A 15319-nucleotide genomic window follows, 5' to 3' on the forward strand; every position below is an offset into this window, starting at 1 on the left:
TGCAGCTTCTCTAAAAAGAAATGATAATTAATCGAAACCCTCAGCTGCCAACAGGTGTTGTTGCTATACCTCAATGGGGGCAGCTGAAAATGTGTGCCCCGACCAGGACTCGAACCCGGGATCTCCTGCTTACATGGTAGACGCTCTATCCATCTGAGCCACCGAGGGCACAGAGGATAGCGCGGCTGCAGGGACTTATCCCTTGCACGCTTCCCGTGAGACCCACTATTCCAACTGTCCACAACCCACATCCTTTAGGAACAATTACGAAAGTAGGTTGTGGACAGTGGCCGTCGAAAGGATTCATTCCAACTACACTTAAGAGCTAAAGAAATTAGTACACCTGCCTAATATCGTGTAGAACCCCCGCGAGTACACAGAAGTGTCGCAACACGACGTGGCATGGACTCGACTAATCTCTGAAGTAGTGCTGGAGGGAATTGACACCATGAATCCTGCAGGGCCTGCCCAGAAATCCGTGCGACTACGAAGGGGTAAAGATCTCTTCTAAACAGCACGTTGCGAGGCATCCCACATATCATCAGGTTACCTTCCATTCGGAAAGCGGTTGCACTCAGCGACTGTCATATTGACTTGTAAATAATAAATTGCAGCAATCAGTCGTCCTTTAAAATAAATTATTATGCACATCTAGATTTCGGGTAGAAGCTAGCCATTCTCAATGACTATTATTTTCGCTCAATGCGTGTAAGTCCCTGATCGGGCTTCACCTACAGTTCATTGAATTGAGTATTCAAAGACCAGGACCCTACCGGCCTATAAAATACTAAGAGAGTAAGTAATTGGTACATCACCTCTTGCAGGACGTTCTCCTGTTTTCTGGTGGACAGGTTCAGGTACCTCTCTTGGCTAAGATAAAACTTCGCCGTTTCCTTCTCGAACTTCTTCTTGCCATCCTGAAACGTAAACACCCATATAAGTCTGCGTGCAAATTTATGATACGAGGTCAAAAAGAAAAACACGAAAAACTAATTAACTGATCAATTTTAGAAGAGTCAGCTTTAATGAACTAACTCAAGTTAAAAAAAAAAACTTGAACGACTCGGGGTAGGACGTGAACGACTAGAGACAGGAGGTTTACGTTCACAGGGCAAGTACATTAATATGTTCTGCAGAAATGATTAGCAGTTCAGTCACCTCGGATCAGCATGTGCCCTGTTGCTTAGTAGGCAGACACAGAATCCGCCACGGTCCCTGATAAGTTGTTCCATGCGTGATGGCATCGACGCGTATAGGACGCAAATGGCGTCCTGTGGTATAGCCAACCATGCTGCGTTCACCTAGTTCCAAAGTTCATTTGTGGTGGTTGACATTGGGTCACAGCTCCGCACCCGTAGTTTCACCATATCCCACACATTTTCGATTGGCGACAAGACTGGTGATCTGGCGGGCCTGCGCAAAAGGCTGACATCCTGTGAAACCAAGAAGGCACGTGTTTGCGCATCAAAACGTGGTCGTGCATTGTCCTGCTGAAAATTGGCGTCTGGGGTGTTGTGCAGAAAGAGTACGGCTACCGATCGCAGGATGCTACTCACATAGGTCACATTTGTCACAGTGCCCGAGACGCGCGCCAACTGTGATCTGTGGTTGTACGCAACAGCACACCACAACATAACGCCTTGAGCTGGCGCTGTATGTCTTGTGCAAATGCAGTCACTGTGATTCCGCTCTCCCTGTCTGCGGCGAACCCAAATGCGGCCATTATTTTCAAACAAACAGAATCTGGATTCGTCTGAAAATATTATCTGATATCATTCCTGTCCCCAGTGACGTCGTTCCATACACCATTCCCGTGTAGCACGTTTCTGCACGTTCGTCAAAGGTGGCTGCAGATCTGTCCTTCAATCCCATTCGCATACTGTATCTATTTCCTCGGGAGGTGGTCTGGGTGGTGCGACCTGACCCATTTCGTCGTGTACTACGGCGTTCCGTCAACCATTCTGCACACACTCGTTGCACTGCCGAAAAATTTTGTCTCACATGAGCAGCAGTTTCCCGGATGGATACATCATATTCTCTCATGTCAATAATGGATCCTCTTTCAAACTCGCTGATCGGACGGTACGGTTCGCGCATACTCTGCGAGGCATCATGCACGTCTTCTAAAGTCACACCGATCCATTACCTTCGGTTTACAGCGACGATAGCAGCAGGCACGATTTTCCGGTGGGTGGTATTGTGCCACGATATCGATATTGATCCTTGAACCCGCGGGCCGACATAGTTAAAATGCTAATCATTTCTGAAGAACATACTAATGTACACGTCCTGTGGTTATGAACGTCCTATCCAAATAGTTCAAATGGCTCTGAGCACTATGGGACTTAACATCAGAGGTCATCAATCCCCTAGGATTTATAACTACTTAAACCTAACCAACCTCAGGACATCATCACACACACCCATGCCCGAGGCAGGATTCGAATCCGCGACCGTTGCGGTCACGCGGTTCCATACTGAAGCGCCTAGAACCGCTCGGCCACTACGGCCGGCTGAACGTCCTATCCTTAGTCGTTCAAGGTGTTCTGTTTTGCAACAGCAGTACTGGTAGACCGACAAATTTCTGCAGTTTCTTTCACTCGCCTCTGCATATATGCTTCACTAAATTCTGTTAAGAACTATGCAAACCTTAATAATACCTCCCAAATTTGCCAGGGAGCAGTGGGAGATCCATCCTAATACAGAATATCTGGACTGCTTTTCTTTCCTTCCAACACACCTCATGACACAAGCAAGGAGAATCTTCACTTCATTATTTTTGTGCATGTTACAGGAGATGTCATTGTAGCCGCGCGGAGTGGCCGTGCGGTCTAGGGCGACGTGACACGGACTGCGCGCCCCCACCCGCCGCAGGTTTGAGTCCTCCCTCGGGCAAGGGTGTGTCTGTTGTTCTTAGCATAAGTTATTTTAAATTAGTATAAGTAGTGTGTAAGTCTAGGGACCGATGACCTCAGTGGTTTGGTGTCTTAAGAATTCACACACATTTGAACATGTCATTGTACATTCTGTTACTTTACACACTTGACATTCCACTACAATTTTGCTGGATAGACCTCTTCCTTATGTCCTCGCTAAACGTAAGGGATTTTTCACTATTACAGTATTTACATTTAGCAACAGACAAAAGCAATTCTGAAAGCTTGCATTTACTAACCAGAACTAACCGTTATTTTCACTTTTCACAAAACCAACATTTTGTTCATTTTCGGAAAGATGTTTCAAACTGCGTTTTGGAGCACTGCCTAGCGAACGTTTAGGCCTAACCTCACTTCGCTGCGGTGTAACAATGTCTATATTTCTACGATTTTCAATAACACGTTTGTGCTGATTACCGTAAAATTTACGACTGCAACTAAACTTCTTCGTATCTGGCATTTTACGAAGTACAAGGGTTGAGATAGTCACACACAACTAGAAGTTTACAACATGAACGCATCCGATAAACGTAAGTAAACTCACGTAGTCCATTAGTATCGACAGAAAGATCGGTTGCAATAAATTCCCGTTGATAGTGAAGTCAATTGTTCTTCGTGGATGTTACACAAACGAGTTGCTATGGAAACAGCAGCTCCAAAATTAAATAACAAGACATTGTAGGCAAGATTTTGTGTTTGACAGTAGCGTGATAACTAGACATTCACGCGTCGCATCTGCTTTAGAAAGGCATTTAAACATGAAATGACGAGGTACTAAACAAAGTATTAATTTTTAGAATCACGTACAACCACAGAATTATAATGAAAGAAATTTCCAGTTTTGGGCCCTCATGAAGTCCACATTCCCTTAAAGGTTCATGTTCACAGAAATAAGCTACAAATTTGTCTGATCACAGAAGCAGTAGTGACGGTACCGTTTTTACCTGACAAAACAATTCTAATGGCAGCTTCACTGCTTTTAGTTTGTAATGATGAACCATATTGTTCACCTTCTTTATTGAGGATAATATTATCCAACAAGCCCATGTACTTAACGATCGTGTCAGCGAAATTGGGGTTGAGCTCAATACATGTCTGAAGCACTCGCCACTTACTGGTCATGATACCAAAGGTACACTCAACAGCCAGCCGTGCCTTTGGAAGTCGCTTATTAAATATTGATTTTAATGGCCCAAGCTCTAATAAATAAAATTCATGTTTCGTCTCCCAGAAAAACATGTGGTGGCGTTATCATCTCATCCACATTAGTATTTTCGCAATGTTCTTGCTTCTGCTCCGGAGAAAATGTAGTGACACATCTCTGGCCGCCCTAGTACGAATGAAATAACTTCTAGATGATGCAATTCTCCCACGCATTTCATTTTTATTAGTAATAGGTTCACCCTACACTCCTGTTTTCTTTTACCAGTTTTCGTCAGACACCTCGTCTGGTTTGGAGAGTTCAAAAAGTAACGTCCACAACATCCATCGAGCTCGCTCACTGTACTGTTTTAATCACTGCCTACAGACTGGCAGTCGCAACGGTATACCTGAAGTTATAACAAAATAATTAGCGTTTGGTATACTAAGGCGTCTGTTGCGTCCTTATCTCGGAAAAGGCAAAAGAAATGAAATCTACGTTTAACGTTCCGTCAATGCAAAATAGAGACGGAGCAAAATCGCTGATTGAACAAGGACGGGGCAGCAAAAAAAGCTGCAGCATTTTTAAGGGGAGGTACCGGTGAAATTTCAACCTGGTCGTAAAAAGACCGCAGGGAGCTGAAAATTTGTTTCATAACGCATCTTGGCACGCTGAATCCAGCGGGTATATCCAATTTGCTAAACAACAGTTTTTTCATCACTTTCGAATTTTTGAGTTTTGAAAAAAATCATTATTTTTTCAAACCCATAAGTAGAGTTGTTGGTTATCACTGAATGTATTCACAAAAAAGTGAGCCAAAAATGTTTAATACTGACGGAGGAGCAGCATTTTTAATTGTGGTCATTTCAATGTTTACAAAAACTTCGAAGTATAGTTAGTTTTCTGTCATGAGATATACATGTACAGTGCAGAAATTTAATTGAAACATTAATTTTTATGAACATGTTGGTACATGTGCATAAACTGTACATATATCCGTAATAGTGTATGGATATGTGCCTAATCTATATGTACATCCGAAATCAACGTAAATAAGTGCAACTATAATTTACATTTTTTTTTGTAATTTCCAGGCCTGCCGATTTACATTCGCGGTGGACTTAGTTGTGAACCGGAAAGTAAGTATTTACAAAGGTTCCTGGTCCAGAAAACAGGTGGCGGCGGGCTTTGGGGTTCTTAGGGCGAGCAGGTGATCAACATTCGAACACGGTCCAGTTAATCTACACACCACGATACAAACATACACTCTACCAATAACGCCCCTGCAGCCTGGCAACTCTTAATGCGACGCGGAAGCCCAGCACGAGTCCTGGCGGCCCCGAAAGACCTACTTTTATTCCGCATGGCAAGCTAAATCCGAGACTGACCACTCTCCCTTGCGGACGCAGCTGAGACGAGAATGTGTGATGTAATATTAAATTTAACATAAAGAATGCAATTTTCAAACTATCAAGTCATCTTTTATTTATTTTTCTTTCATACTGGGCCACACATTGTGTAATATCGTTGTAATTCTATTTTACGCATAATTTTTGTCGTGTACTATAAACACAGAATTTTTATAATTGATTTACTCTTTTCGTGTGCATATATTAACACTTTGCCGTTCGCGCGTCTCGTACAAATGTATTCGCTTGGTGCCAGCAGCGCTAATTCGGATTACTTGGCTTGTCGCCGGCAGTTCTTGACATTATCGAGAGACTATAAATTGTTACGTTTTACTAATCTCATCGTTAGTTCTCATAAGTTCTCAACCCTGTTGCCCTACTTTCATGAAATTTCGAAGATATACATACGTAAATAAATACCAAATTTGTTACGGCGCCTTTCATGACCACCAGCGGCGTCCGTCTGCCTCACATAATGCCACCCCAAAACAGCAGGGAACCTCCACCTTGCTGCAGTCGCTGGACAAAGTGTCTAAGGCATTCAGCGGGACCACGTTGCCTCCAAACACGTCTCCGACGATTGTCTGGTTGAAGGCGTATGCGGCACTCATCGGTGAAGAGAACGTGATGCCAATCATGAGCGGTCCATTCGGCATGTTGTTGGGCCCATCTGTACCGCGCTGCATGGTGTCGTGGTTGCAAAGGTGAACTTCGCCGTGGACGCCGGGAGTGAATTTTGGCATATTTTTTTTTTTTTTTTTTTTGGTAGGGTTTAAGGGCGCTCAATTGCTGAGGTCATTAGCGCCCAGTCACTGGTGTTAGAGCAAATGGAATCTGCTAAAACTCAAGGGGATGGGGGGACACCAGAAGTACCTGACAAAGATGCAGATAAAATAAGTAAAAAGGTTAAATGTCTTTGGACAAGCCAGTTAAAGTTATAAAACGCAGAATACGAGCAGCTGCTCGAGCGTCATCAGCTAAAACATCCGGTAAAGTAGATGGCAGGGACAGGATAACACGAAATTGACTAAAACGGGGACACGACAATAAAACATGGCGCACTGTTAATGCCTGACCACAAGGGCACTGCGGGGCTGGATCACCGGAGAGCAGGTAGCGGTGGCTAAACCGGCAATGCCCAATCCGCAACCTGGTCAGAAGGACCTCCTCGCGCCGAGATGGTCGGGAGGATGTTGTCCAAGCAGTGGGGAGCGGTTTTAATGCCCGGAGCTTGTTTCCTTGGAGGGATGACCAAGCATCCCACCACAACGACACAAGCCTCTTACATACATCCCCACGAATGTCAGATGACGGGACACAATGGGAGGCTGGCCGAGGCAGGAGGACTGCAGCCTTGGCTGCAGCATCCGCAGCCTCATTTCCAGGCACTCCTACATGTCCGGGAACCCACAGAAAGCTGACAGAACCACCATTATTAGCGAAAGAATGGAGGGACTGCTGTATCCGTTGAATCAAGGGATGGACCGGATAGGGAGCTCCAAGGCTCTGAAGAGCACTGAGTGAGTCAGAGCAGAGTACATACGATGAATGGCGGTGGCGGCGGGCATACTGAACGGCCTGATGGAGAGCAAAAAGCTCGGCCGTAAAGCTGGAACATTGGTCGAGGAGCCGGTATTTAAAGGTGGCGGCCCCGACGACAAAGGCACAGCCGACACCATCGTCAGTTTTGGAGCCATCGGTGTAAATAAAGGTGTGACCGGCAAGTCGAGCACGAAGTTCGACAAACCGTGAGCAATACACTGCAGCCGGAGTACCCTCCTTCGGGAGTGAGCTGAGGTCGAGATAAATAGGAACCGGAGCCTGGAGCCAAGGTGGTGTCGGGCTCTCACCCTCTCTGAAGGTGGTAGGGAGGGCAAAATCCAATTGTCGAAGCAGGCGACGGAAGCGGACTCCGGGGGGGGGCAGCAGGGCAGACACATACAACCCGTACTGACGGTCGAGAGAATCGGCGAAGAAGGACTCGTAAGAGGGGTGGTCGGGCATAGACAACAGCCGGCAGGCATACCGACACAGCAGTACGTCGCGCCGGTAGGTCAATGGTAACTCGGCAGCTTCAGCATAAAGACTCTCCACAGGACTAGTGTAGAAGGCTCCGGTCGCAAGACGTATCCCCCGATGGTGGATGGAGTTGAGCCGGCGTAAGAGGGACGGCCGAGCGGACGAGTAGACGAAGCTCCCATAATCCAGCTTCGATCGGACTATGGACCGATACAAGCGAATCAGGACAGTGCGACCCGCTCCCCAAGATGAACCGCTAAGAACTCTTAGGACATTAAGGGAACGTGTACAACGGGCCGCCAAATAAGAGACATGTGGAGACCAACACAGTTTCCTGTCCAACGTGAGCCCTAGAAACTTAGTTGTGTCCACGAATGGGAGAACAACAGGACCGAGATGTAAGGATGTCGGCAGGAACGCTTTATATCGCCAAAAGTTGATACAAACTGTCTTCTCTTCAGAGAACCGGAAGCCATTTGCCACGCTCCATGAGTAGAGGCTGTCTAGACAACGCTGAAGGCAGCGCTCCAGGAGGCATGTTCTCTGGGCACTGCAGTAGATCGCGAAGTCATCGACAAAGAGAGAGCCTGAGACATTAGGTGGAATGCAATCCATAATTGGATTGATCGCTATGGCAAATAGGGCTACGCTCAAGACGGAGCCCTGAGGCACTCCGTTCTCCTGGAGGAAGACGTCGGACAATACGGAACCCACACGTACCCTAAACTTTCGATCCGTTAAAAAGGAATCAATAAAAAGGGGCAGGCGACCGCGTAGGCCCCACCTGTGCATAGTGCGGAGGATACCTCCTCTCCAACAGGTATCATAAGCCTTCTCCAAGTCGAAGAACACGGCTACCGTTTGGCGCCTTCGCAAAAAGTTGTTCATGATGAATGTCGACAAGGTCACAAGGTGGTCAACAGCGGAGCGGCGGCGACGAAAGCCGCATTGGACATTAGTAAGTAGTCGTCGAGATTCAAGAATCCAGACTAACCGAGCATTAACCATGCGCTCCATCACCTTACAGACACAGCTTGTAAGAGAAATGGGGCGGTAACTAGAAGGAAGGTGTCTATCCTTCCCGGGTTTGGGTATAGGAACAACAACGGCGTCACGCCAACGCATGGGGACTTGACCTTCGGTCCAGACGCGATTGTAGGTACGAAGAAGGAAGCTTTTGCCCGCCGGAGAAAGGTGTGCCAGCATCTGAACGTGAATGGCATCTGGCCCTGGAGCAGAGGACCGGGACAGTGCAAGCGCACGTTCGAGTTCCCGCATAGTAAAGGGGGCATTGTAAGTTTCCAGATTTAGCGAGTGGAAGGAAGGTCGCCGAGCCTCGTCTGCCTCTTTCCTGGGAAGGAAGGCAGGATGGTAATGGGCGGAGCTTGAAACCTCCGCGAAAAAGCGGCCAAAGGCGTTGGAGACAGCCACAGGATCAACAAGGACCTCATTACCTGAGGTCAGGCCAGGTACTGAGGAGTGGGCCTTAATGCCCGACAGCCGGCGCAGGCTACCCCAAACGACGGAAGAGGGAGTAAAACTGGTAAAGGAGCTCGTGAAAGAGGCCCAACAAGCTTTTTTGCTGTCTTTGATGACTCTACGGCATTGCGCTCGGAGTCGTTTGTATTCTATACAATTCGCCAACGTAGGATGGCGGCGAAAGGTGCGTAAAGCACGTCGTCGAGCACGGATAGCGTCCCTACAAGCCTCGTTCCACCAGGGGACGGAAACGCGACGTGAAGAAGAAGTAGTACGAGGAATGGAACGTTGGGCAGCATTGATGATAACAGCCGTGAGGTATTCGACCTGACTGTCACAACTGGGAAAATCGTGGTCCGGAAAGGTCGCCAGGGAGGAGTACAGTCCCCAGTCAGCTTTCGGTATGTTCCAGCTCGAAGGACGTGGGGATGGGGTGTGGTGCAGGAGACGAACGACACAGGGGAAGTGGTCGCTCGAATAGGTGTCAGAAAGGACATACCACTCGAACCGACGGGCAAGAGTGGCAGAACAGATCGAGAGGTCCAAGTGGGAGTAGGTATGAGTAGAGTCCGAAAGGAAAGTCGGGGCGCCGGTATTGAGGCAGACAAGATTGAGATGGTTGAAGACATCCGCCAAGAGTGAGCCTCTTGGACAGGACGCAGGAGAGCCCCAAAGGGGATGATGGGCATTGAAGTCGCCAAACAATAAAAACGGCGGGGGAAGCTGAACGATCAGGTGCATCATGTCAGCCCGACTAACAGCAGATGATGGTGGAGTGTAGATGGTACAAACTGAAAAAGTAAAAGCAGAAAGAGTAATGCGGACAGCTATTGCTTGGAGTGGGGTGGTCAATGGGATGGGATGGTAATAAACATCGTCCCGAACGAGCAACATGACCCCACCATGAGCTGGGATACCGTTCACAGGGGTGAGGTCATACCGCTCCGAGGTATAGTGGGTAAAGGCAATACGGTCAGTTGGGCGCAACTTGGTTTCCTGGAGACCAAGGACGAGCGGACAGTGCAGGCGGAGGAGCAGTTGTAATTCCTCCCGATTAGATCGAATACCTCTTATGTTCCAATGAAACAACGCCATCGCTAGTCAAAAGGTTGGGGGAACGAGACGGGGGAAGAGCTGGTCACCTCGACGGCCGCGGAGGGCCAGGTTGCGAGGGAACTACGCTACAACCGACGGGAGGCGGATTCGGTTCCATCGACTCGTCGCCAGCTGCGGCCGCTTTCCCTGGTTGTGTAGGACGGGCCGCATCATTTGCCGACGAAAGGCCGGCGGAGCGCCTGGCAGCAGAGCGTCCCGGCGAAACTGAGGACGGCCGGGAGCAGCGACTCACGCATGGAGCGTCAGACGAAACGCGCCGGGGTGGAGAGGGGGATAGAGACTTCTTCTTGGAGGCCTTCTTGGAAGGCCGAGGAGGCACAGGGATGGTGGGCTGGACCCGAAGAAGGTCCTCACGCGCGGGGTCCGTTTTGGAACGCCGGACCTCGGAAGCTGGGGTCCGGAACGTTTCCCCGATGGACGCCCTCAGAGGATCGCTTCTCAGGTGGCGTGGGGGGAGGAGGAGGAGGAAGGGTGGCCCCTGGGGCAGAGGGAGTGGGGGCCACGGGGGAGGAGGATTTGGAAGGGAGGGATTTGGGAGGCGGAGGCAGAGCCCCCTGATGGGCGGAGGAGGCGGAGGGGGGACAGGATAGGGGTGAGGATACCGCGGAAGGAGTGGACACAACTGAGGCAAACGAGGTGGTCAATGGCACGGGATGGAGGCGGTCGTACTTCTTCCGGGCCTCAGAATAAGAGAGCCGATCCAAAGTTTTGATTTCTTGTATCTTCTTCTCCTTCTGATATGCGGGGCAGTCTGAGGATCTAGGCGAGTGGACGCCAGGACAATTAACGCACCGAGGTGATGGGGTGCATGTATGTTCCTCACGAAGAGGACGTCCACAATCGCCACAAAGGGGCTCAGCCTCACACCGTGATGACATGTGCCCAAAGCGCAAACACCTAAAACAGCGCACAGGAGGCGGGACGTAAGGTCGCACGTCACAACGGTAGCACATCACCTTTACCTTCTCCGGGAGAACGTCCCCCTCGAAGGCGAGGATAAAGGCCCCGGTGTCGATGCGACGGTCTTTGGGGCCGCGCTGGACTCGCCGGACGAAATGCACGCCTCGGCGCTCCAGGTTGGCCCAGAGCTCCTCATCAGATTGTAGCAGGAGGTCACAATGAAAAATAACCCCCTGCGTCCTATTTAGTGCCAGATGTGGGACAATGGATACTGGGATGTCCCCTAGGCGGTCGCACGCCTGGAGCGCCGCCGACTGTGTGGCGGAGGTGGTCTTGATAAGGACGGACCCTGAACGCATCTTGCTGAGAGCCTCGATTTCCCCGAAGACGTCCTCAATGTGCTGAACAAAGAACATGGGCTTGGAGGTGGCGAACGTCCCCCCATCGGTTCGAGAACAGACCAAATAGCGGGGGAAGTACTTCGCCCCAAGCCAGCGGGCCTGTCCTTCCTCCCATGGAGTGGCCAAGGGGGAAAGGGCAGGAGAACCAGAACTAGAAACGGTACCTTTTCTTTTGAAAGACTCGGCCGCAGAGCGACCTGATACATGTTGACGTTTCATCTGCGAAACGTCCGCCCCGATACCACCCACTCCGACCAGGGGCTCTCCCCACGGGCGCCACCCAGCCGCAGCAAGAGCCACCTGGCAGGATGACCATTGCCGGGAGTCCTGATGCCCCAAGGAGACGGGCATCTACTCCTTGGCCGACGTGGGGAGGGTGCAGCTCAGGTATCGGCAGTACGATCCCTGTGTTGTCAGGGGGCTACAACCTAAAGGGTACATGACGACCCCACCACAACGGGCTGGCTACCGTGCTGGATTTCTGGTGCCATGGAAAGTCCATCATGATCGCTGGTGCAGATGGAGATGCACTATGGGCGTAACTTGGACAACCCATCAGGCGTTTAGGCCCAATTTGAGGAATAGTGGGTATGGTTACAACGCCAGTGCAATGCTGAGTGCCAAGGTCTTAGTGCACTTAGGACCAGTGGTACACCATGTAAGGTGTCCTTCCCCAAAAGGCTCGTACTTCTGTAGAATTTTGAAAAATGGAGGTCAAACCCCAAGGGGGACCATTACATGGAAGGCCGAAACGGTTGAAACTCCTTTTAGTCGCCTCTTACGACAGGCAGGAATACCTCGGGCCTATTGTTACCCCGGACCCGCAGGGGTAAATTTGGGCATCATTCAGCCTATTGCGCACAGTTTGAGTCGTAACACGAAGTCCTGTGGCTGCACGAAAAGCATTACTCAACATGGCGGCGTTGCCGTCAGGGTTCCTCCGAGCCATAATCCATAGGTAGCGGTCATCCACTGCAGTAGTAGCCCTTGGGGGGCCTGAGCGAGGCATGTCATCAACAGTTCATGTGTCTCTGTATCTCCTCCATGTCCGAACAACATCGCTTTGGTTCACTCGGAGACGCCTGGACGCTTCCCTTGTTGAGAGCCCTTCCTGGCACAAAGTAACAATGCGGACGCGACTGAACCGCGGTATTGACTATCTAGTAATGGTTAAACTACAGACAACACGAGCCGTGTACCTCCTTCCTGTTGGAATGACTGGAAATGATCGGCTGTCGGACCCCCTCCGTCTAATAGGTGCTGCTCATGCACGGTTGTTTACATCTTTTGACGGGTTTAGTGACATCTCTGAACAGTCAAAGGGACACTGTCTGTGATATCCACAGTCAACATCTATCTTCAGGACTTCTGGGAAACCGGCGTGATGCAAAACTCTTTTTGATGTGTGTATTTACAGAAAGAAGAATTTAATTCTCAGGCTTCGCAAGTTCTACCTATAGTTCCTCCTCAGAAAATATCTACCGTAATTAGCTTTCGAGACTAACGGTAGATATTTACTACAAAATGTGTTTCCTTTGCGCCACTATTCTCCCTAGTGACATCTGATTCACTCACACCCTGCAACCCCATTTTAAAATCAACTAAGTCAGAAGGTGTACACTATACCCAGTATTTGAATACCACTAGATTCCTGGACACTTTAACCCCGAAATGGTAAAAATTGGAAGACTTTGGGCTGCTAATGCTTTGCGTCTGACCACTGCCGCGCAGCAATGTAGTAGCCACTACATAATTATAGCGGATTTGTGATCTCAGTTAGATCATTTATTGTAGTGAAGTGGATAACGAAGCAGTTTCTTGTCCACTGTGGGAACTGCATACAGCTCGGAGAAGGCATTTTCAAGAGATATTTAACCATATATGCATGAATTTTACTATAATAGATGGATGATACAAAGTATATGTGCAGTTGGTGGACTATGTAAGGAACAAGGAAGTATGTAAGGAACAAAGTAGATGTTCATGCATTCTTTTCATAAGCTGTAACCTCCACCACACTGTTTCACGCGTTAATGCTAATATTTGAAATAAAAAATGTAATAATGATATTTTGAAAGTAATTCAGTTTAGAGATCCAAACACTAATGAACCCTTTCTTTACCCCCCTAGAAAGTTTTATTTTACTCCTCAAGGGGTAATTACCTCTAGGTTGAGAACCACTGACCCAGGGGCAACAAAAATTTGATTTTCACTATTTTACATAATTAATCACCGAATTTAAAAACAGAAATGCTGTCATAATATACTTATTAAGATTTATTAGCCTACGTTAAAGGTTTAAAACAGTAAGTCAAGTTATCGAAGTTAAAAATTGTGTATGTCTCCAGAGGCAGCGTGACTCACAGCAGCGGCAAATTATCCAGACTATACTCACCTTCCATAGCACATTACACATAATTTCAATAATTTTCGGAACTTTTTCGCTGGCACCCCCACAAAATAATGAAAGGAAAAAAAGTTCATCGCTTTCTAGATTTTCGCTGTTCACGTAGCAAAACTTCAGTACCCTACATAAGTTGTATATATTACTTCTTTACAACTAACTCTACATACAGCACATTTTGCAGTGAGTATTCGCATATACCACCGAAGGTGCCTGGCAAAATCTTGTACGACACATACTTCAGGAGATATGATGTTATAACCACTGAGATGCGTGAAAAACTAGCTTTTGCTTAAAACGGAGGGCAGATTATAATCATCCAGCGTGAGACCACTTAGCGACTACCAGCAAACTTCAAACATAATTTGAAACCTTGTTATTTAACACAATAAATCGTCTTCAAAGTACTCAGACCTTTGAAGCTGTTTTATATACAGAAGTTCAGTTCTTTAAAGAATTATTGGTAATTCCTGGTTTCAGTAGACTGCATAACCTACTTCCAAAATTCGATATTTTTTGGGAATACAATGTCCTCTACATGTCAGTTTGCATCTGAAATATAACACGTTGACGTTCTTGGCGTTTTCCTGAAATAGACACATTCCTCGTCAGCATTTTCCCGTCGAGCACCAATCCCATGAACGCCCTCTCACATTTAGTGTTACCCTGTATCATCTACATGAGGTGAACGGTGAGGGGCCGGTGGACATTCACAATATTTCCTACTTATTGCAGTTTGCTTTGCAGATTCACTGCCATCTGCGGAACAAATTACCAAACGCTGTAGTTTGGTGACATTACTTGTATAATAGTTGTAATCCTGACAACGGCATTGACAGTTAAAAATAATTTGAGAATTTTATTCGTTTTTAAGCAGCTTAAATACCGAGAACACTGCTTAGTGTCCAGTCTATTATAGTATTGTAGCAAAATAAGGCAACTGTCACGTGATTAAGGATTACGAAATAGAGTTACTTTTACGGGACTGAAAGGGCAGGGAATGTGGAGAAACGAATTTATCACATTTTACAGAGATTATTTATGTAAAAGAGGAAAACTAGCAACCAAAAACAATCATACAAATGTGGAGTGATAAATTTCATGGTCCGACGGGGATTGACATCTTTAACTGCATTTAAAAAGGTCGACCAAAAGAATTAGACTCGAACGATTCAGATATACGTTACTTCAGACTCCATATGCATAAAATTAGAGTTTCAGAACATTTCTAACTTTGTACCGGGAACTAGACTAGACTCTCCCCCCCCCCCCCCCCCACCGTTCCCACCACGCGGCCCTCACAGCATAAATAAGATACAATTACAAGCGCTAAAGCGAATTACGTAATATCAGTTTTAACACGAACTTTCATCCTTTTACTGTAGTTTAAAAGTTTATTAATTAATAAACTCTTATATCTCTCAGTGGACTCTGATTCACAATATCTTCATTTAAAGTTGAGAAAACTATGACAAAAAAAAAGAAAAAGAGCTTAGCTAGAGCAAGAGCTACAT

At 47.5% G+C, this 15319-nt stretch overlaps 1 protein-coding gene across 1 annotated transcript in view; it reads right to left on the bottom strand.

The window, feature by feature from the left end:
* The window catches only part of LOC126412342 (rho GTPase-activating protein 10), a 571369-nt gene that overhangs the window by 114546 nt on the left and 441504 nt on the right, over positions 1-15319 (bottom strand). Inside the window, exon 4 of the mRNA XM_050081890.1 lies at positions 816-917. Coding sequence (XP_049937847.1) covers positions 816-917 — 102 coding nt within the window. The remainder of the gene's footprint in view (positions 1-815; positions 918-15319) is intronic.

The sequence above is a fragment of the Schistocerca serialis genome, chromosome 7, assembly GCF_023864345.2.
Source record: "Schistocerca serialis cubense isolate TAMUIC-IGC-003099 chromosome 7, iqSchSeri2.2, whole genome shotgun sequence".
Lineage (NCBI taxonomy): Eukaryota > Metazoa > Arthropoda > Insecta > Orthoptera > Acrididae > Schistocerca > Schistocerca serialis.